Genomic DNA, 6000 nt, shown 5'->3' on the forward strand with positions numbered 1-6000 from the left:
GAAGGAGATCACTAGGTACATGAGACCTAGTTTCTTGCTTTGAGATGCTCATACTCCAAAAGAATACATAACTAGCTGCAAGTCAAGGTGCAAGATAGATGAAGTGACAGTGACCTACTGCAGCGAGTGCAGAGGGAAGAGATTGCAGTTGTGAGTGGTGGGCAGAGGGAGAGGGAGGATTCAAAATTGCTCATGCCCCTTAGACCATTTCAGTAAGTGTAGCTTATTCCTAGCTAAAAGCTTTTGCCAGTGAGTCAGCCCTTCTAATACTAAAGCCTTCCCCATACAGGATTGCCTTGACAAATTTAGGAGCATGCCTTCCAACTTTCCATAAAATGAAGAGGGATAGTACCCTGGGGCTAGCTATCAGACCCCTTGGCCCCCAATGTTCAGGCCCTTTTTTTTGTTTAATGAAAATTGGTCGCATACTAAGATGGCAAAAAGAGGAAAACCTCGAAGAAAGTAATCTTTACTGTTACTTCACATGTAAATAACATTATGACTTTGTCAAGTTCAGGCTTAAAGATTAATGTTCATTGTTTCATGCCTTTATGTGATTGAAAACTGTATGCCTGAGATAGTTCCTATGAGTTTTCCAAGCAATATCAGAATCTCCTGGCCTCTAGAAATGTGCCTGTAATTTTAAAATGTATTATAGATTTCCATGATGGGATTCTCAAAGAGCTATATGATAAAGAAAGTAAATATAGGCTTGTTTCTCTTTTTTCTGAGTAAATATGGTTTCTGAGTGATACATTAAATTGAAAGGCTTTTTTAAGAAAAATAGCACATATAAATAAAACTCCTGAGGTCCCATGAAAAATGAGGAGTCTTGAAATACTTATATATGTGCATGTCAGTTCCTTATTTTAATCAGAATCTCCAGAGTAGGCTGCTCCTTGGTTTCCCAGAGTTGGCTCAAAGCATACAGTATCAGTCACTACGATAAGCATTTCTTAGGCTTCAAAATGGATTGTTTTTGTGCTTTCCTACACATACTAAATTTCACACAAATAAAGAAACTATGAAAAGGGAAGCTCAAGGTTAACAAAGCTAAAATTTGAGCTCTCTTTTCCCCTTTACTTTTGGGCCAAATTCTAGTTAATGAGATTTTTTTTTCCTGTTTAAAAATTATTCCCTTAACTATGTGTGTGTATGTGTGTGTGTGTGTGTGTGCACATGTCTGCACACACATGTCAGTGCTGGCAAGCACTTAGAAGTTGTTCTGGCAAAAGTCTGTAGGAAATGCACAGGTTTGAGTAAAAAGGTATTATAAACAACAGCAATACCCCTCCCCCCTCAAAAAAAAAAAGAAAAAAAATTCTCTCTTCTAGCACCCTTTGAACTTTAAAAAGTATTTTTATAAGCTGTCTCATTGTTTTTCTCTTCGCTGAAAAATTAAAAACGGTAACTGCTACGATGAGTTCTACAGAAAAAGATAATTTCCATGATTTCATTCCTTGACAAAGAACAGCTACCTCACTTGTTTCCATACCGCATGTAAGCAAACTCCCAGACATAAAATTCCCCTCAGAGGAAGCAATATAGGACCACAAAACTATCTTGCGTCCTGCCCCATCTGCCCGTGGGAAATCTCGCTTCTCCCTAGGTGAGGTGGACGCGCCTAGGAGGGCAGCAGAGGGACAAGAGAGCGCGAGCGGCCCCCACGTGTGCGGAGCCTGCGTAGACTGCGCTGCCCCAGGGCGGCTTCTGCCCCATCACCACTTGATCTGGATTGTCTCTCAAAACCAAGGCGTGCCTGTGTTGTAGAATGCTCTGTTTTTAAAAGCGGTATCTCCGGGGAGAGAACAGGACCCTAAAAGTCCAAGGCCTGGAATTCCTCCTTTCTCTCTTTCCATTTTAAACAGGAAACGTTCACGCTAAGAGAGTCCGGAGGGAGCATTGGTTGTATGTTCATTTTAAGGCAGATAATGTTTGTGTGTTGCAAATGTCAGTGATTTATCCCAAGGGATTAAAATGAGTGCACAAAAACCACATGTTTCACTTCATGCAGAGAAATAGCTTCGGTAGATTTTGAGGGAAAGCACAGGGTAAGGATTTTTTTTCTTTTAAGTGTTTCGGAAATCTCTAACATGAACCAGAGGAAGCAGAAATGAGCACGGGGGTGGGACTTAAAAACTTTTTATGATAAAAAATATGATGAATGCTGGAAATTTTCTAAATCAAAAGTGGAATTCTAGCAGAAAGGAAAAATCCCAGTCCTTTATTTCCCATGGCTGAGTGATAGATTATGCATTTGTGCTTTATTTGTCATGGGCAGTTTAAAACAGAGCAAAGCAAACTGCACTGAATAATAGCGGTTGATGCTATAATAACTTGTACACAAACAATTTAATTTTTTTCTCTGAAATCTCTAACTAAATTACCCAAAGCTCAAGGATCTATTCTCCATTATTATACATAGCCAAATTAAGATGCAAAAAAAAAAGAGAATTCCATCATTCATCCTTATGGATGTGTTCACATGCTGCTTTCCACGTGAACCTAGACTTGTCAAATCTTCATTGATTTGGGAAACTTACAGAGCTATTTTAACATCAAACTCTGCATATTACAGGGTGATTTTGACCCTACTTGACAGTGCTTGATTAACCACAGATACTGTATTCTTACAGCCCTGTCATTACTTTCAAGTGTTCTAGTAGTTTGTACTCCAACACTGGAGAGCATTTCATTAATTATTATTGCTGCTGTTTTCCTTTAAAAAAAATAATAAAAGGGGAAGTGGTAAAAAGTGTGAAGGATCTGGGGTGAATGTGTGCACAGAAGGTTTATGGGAATTTAAGAGCTGCAAACAAAACTCATCTGTTTAACCCAGGCTAGGTAAGATGCAGTCATCTGCACATTGTTTAGAGACATACTGCTTCTGTTATGGCAAATGGATCAGAAGATGCTTGCTGTCTTTAGTGAAGAGAGTCAGACAGGGTCTTTCTGTTAGTGTTTATTCTTGCCCTAGACCCTTCTGTATGCCTACCCATTAAAGAGTCTGCAACAGACAGCTGGTTTGGTTTTTCCCACTCTGCTACTGGCTTGGTGATACTTCTTGTCTTTGCAGTAGAATTACTTTGGGAAAACTTTCGATGGGTAATTCCTAGCTCTTTGGGTTGGGACTTTTCCTAGGAACTTTGGAGTGAGGAGATCACATGAATCCACACAGGGACCTGATAGCAACCAACAGCCCATTTAGAGATCACTCCCCAAACTTAAAAGAAAAGTGAATGCCATCCATGGAGACTTTATGACTCAGAATAACCTGTACATTTCTGCCACCATACCCAGGAGAGGCTTCGGCAAGGCAAAGAAGGGAAGGGTTGTAATGATCCCAGCCTTGAGAGCCAAATTCATTGTCTTGGTTAGGTACTATTTTGGCTACCGTAATAAAGGCCAACAAGAGGGTTTGAACAAGATGGAAGTCTATTTCTCACTTCACATACCAATCTGAGCATAAGCCATCCTGGGCTGATGGGTCACTGCCCGGACCCAGGATCCTGCCTTCTTGTTGCTCTGCCTTCCTCGGCATGTGGCTTCCACCTTGTGGTCTAAGAGAGCAACTCCAAGGGTCAATAGGAAAAAGAGAAGGAGAGAAGCTTCCCTGTCCTTTTTAATGGTGCACGTCACTTTGTCTCACATCCGCCTGGCCACACGAACTGCAGGGGAGGCTGAGAGCTGTGGTCTTTCACTGGGCAGCCAGCTTGGTAGCTGCTGACGTAAGTCTGCTTTTTCTTTCTAGGGGAGGACCTGTGGATCCTGTAGACTATCTGACAGCTGGACCTCGAGGACTCTACAAGGAAAGGGAGCTTCCTTATTACCCAGGGGCTCACCCTGTGCATCCTCCCAAAGGGACCTATCCCCTGCCCCCAGAGCTGAGGGTCACAGATCTCCGGTATCCTCAGTACTACCCACCTCCGCCAGCCCCCCAGCACAAAGGACCCTTCCGACAAGATGTCCCGCCTTCCCCTCCTCAGCACCACAGAATGCCAGCCTACCCGGAAATGGGGAGGCCAGGGCCCCGAGGGGGCAGCCCAGACCAGTACCCCTACAGAGCTCAGGCCCCCCGGCAGAAGAGCCCCATGACTGCAGCCGTATAGCTGAGCCCACTGGGAGCAACCCAGGCCAGAGAGGAAGGCTCTGCCACCACCTCGGCTCCTCTAGACCTTAAAACTTCTGCCTGCTAAGAATTCTCCGTGGTACAGATTAGGGTTTTCTCACTGCGGTTATAACACTTGAATGTTAATCAGAGGGAAAAGGAAAGGACAGGGTTTTTTTTTTTGGGGGGGGGGGGATCAGAAGGAAGGGGACGAATGGGGCCACAAAAACAATGGTACTATGTATTTGAAGTGCTTTTAAAACTATTAAATTCAGTGAAAGCAGCAACTGAAGAGCAAATAACTATGGAGATAAAATACAGGGTGCCTCCCTGGCAAAACAAAAATCTAAACTGGTGTGTATACACACACACACACACACACACACACAGAACTGGCAGTTTATGGGTAGTCTGTGACCAGAATCATTATCTATTCCTAAGCTTCGGCCACCTTATTAAAGTCATTAAGTCTGAAGAGTGGCAGAGTACAGAGACTGCAAATATAGGGCATCGTGAGTTGTTTTTGCATCGAGAATGACACAACAGCAAACATGATTGGTGATCTCCTTGAAAATTTTTACACCCAGAAGACTGCATTTTTTTTTTATTTGTAGAATTTCTCAGAGTCCTGGTACCACTCGTTTGGTGGAAACATTTCACGTTTCCTCACTTTTTATATAAAAGCCAATAAAATGCAAATACAGTATTAGTGTCCTGGGAGAACATGGAAAGCTTGTCAGAGCTTCCAAAAGGAATATATTCCGAGGACCAAGCCAATCCGGTTAAGAGGGCCGAAACTCCCAAGGTCCTCACTTTCCTTCCTCCTACATCCCAGGCATGGTAGAATGGAGATACCTGGTTTCAGAGTCATCCCCAAATCTCTTGCCTGTAATAATTTTAACTGTGGCCTCTCCTCTAAGTCTCCCACTTGAGGGCTAATATGTGCTTGGGGAAAAGAGGGCCCACTTGTTAGGTCCACAGAAAGCAATGCCCTAGAGTTGCCAATTCCAGAATCAGCGCCAAACAGAACCATCTGCACGCCGGGTCAGTGAGGAGCAACTGTGAAAATGAATGGCCAGCAGGTAGTAGGTGGCAGGGAACGTGTGTGATTACTAGCATGGAGAATGGAGGATAAAAGTGCTTTCTGGAAAGTTTGATGAGGAAGGGAATGAGAAAGGGGAAAGAACAGAAGGGAAAGGAGAAGGAACATAAAACAAAATCAATCTGCATCTGCTGTATTTCATTAACAAAAGTCAGGACAACATGGAGGTCCCCAGGTGGAGAGGGAGGTCTTATTCCTTTGACAACCTGAAACCCCACCCTTCAAGGTATTTAAGTAGGATAAATCCATTGCAATTTCTTTTGAATTTTGTAGCTATTTTCTATTTATTCAGCAGAATGTCTAAAACGTACAGCCAGATTCAAGTGAAAATGCAAACAAAAGACCAAGAAACAGCAAAACCTAGGAGCAGCAGTTTGAATTTCTCAGTGATTCTTGAAAGCTGTAACCCTCTTCACATTCCTTCTTCATTTTCCTCCAGATAAAAACTCTTGGGTTCAATTAAGACATGTTTTGGCCAAGATTGCAATACCTTTGGCTGACAGAATTTAATAAATTATAGTATTATTGAAGACAGAGTATCATTCTATCCCAGTTTAGTCTTCTTTTTAATTTAAAATAGAATTCTCCTACCAAGAGTGACAAAGCTGCTGCTTTTATACATAAATAGTGTTATTTACTAGACTTGAAGAGGTATCGTTTTCTAAACTCCAATTTACATATGGCCCTCTTGAAAATGGCCTGTAGGGTTACTCTTTGCCCTGTATCATCTCCCTTAAGCCAGGCACCTGTAGATTGTTGGCAATTTGTGCAAACAGGTTGAGGATCTGGG

At 42.4% G+C, this 6000-nt stretch overlaps 1 protein-coding gene across 1 annotated transcript in view; it reads left to right on the top strand.

Annotated features, from left to right (window-relative positions):
* The window catches only part of PARD3B (par-3 family cell polarity regulator beta), a 1159791-nt gene extending 1155517 nt beyond the window's left edge, over positions 1-4274 (top strand). Inside the window, exon 23 of the mRNA XM_037849784.1 lies at positions 3752-4274. Coding sequence (XP_037705712.1) covers positions 3752-4109 — 358 coding nt within the window. The 3' untranslated portion in view covers positions 4110-4274. The remainder of the gene's footprint in view (positions 1-3751) is intronic.
* Positions 4275-6000: the final 1726 nt, after the last annotated feature.

This window comes from Choloepus didactylus, chromosome 9 (genome assembly GCF_015220235.1).
Source record: "Choloepus didactylus isolate mChoDid1 chromosome 9, mChoDid1.pri, whole genome shotgun sequence".
Classification (NCBI taxonomy): Eukaryota; Metazoa; Chordata; class Mammalia; order Pilosa; family Megalonychidae; genus Choloepus; species Choloepus didactylus.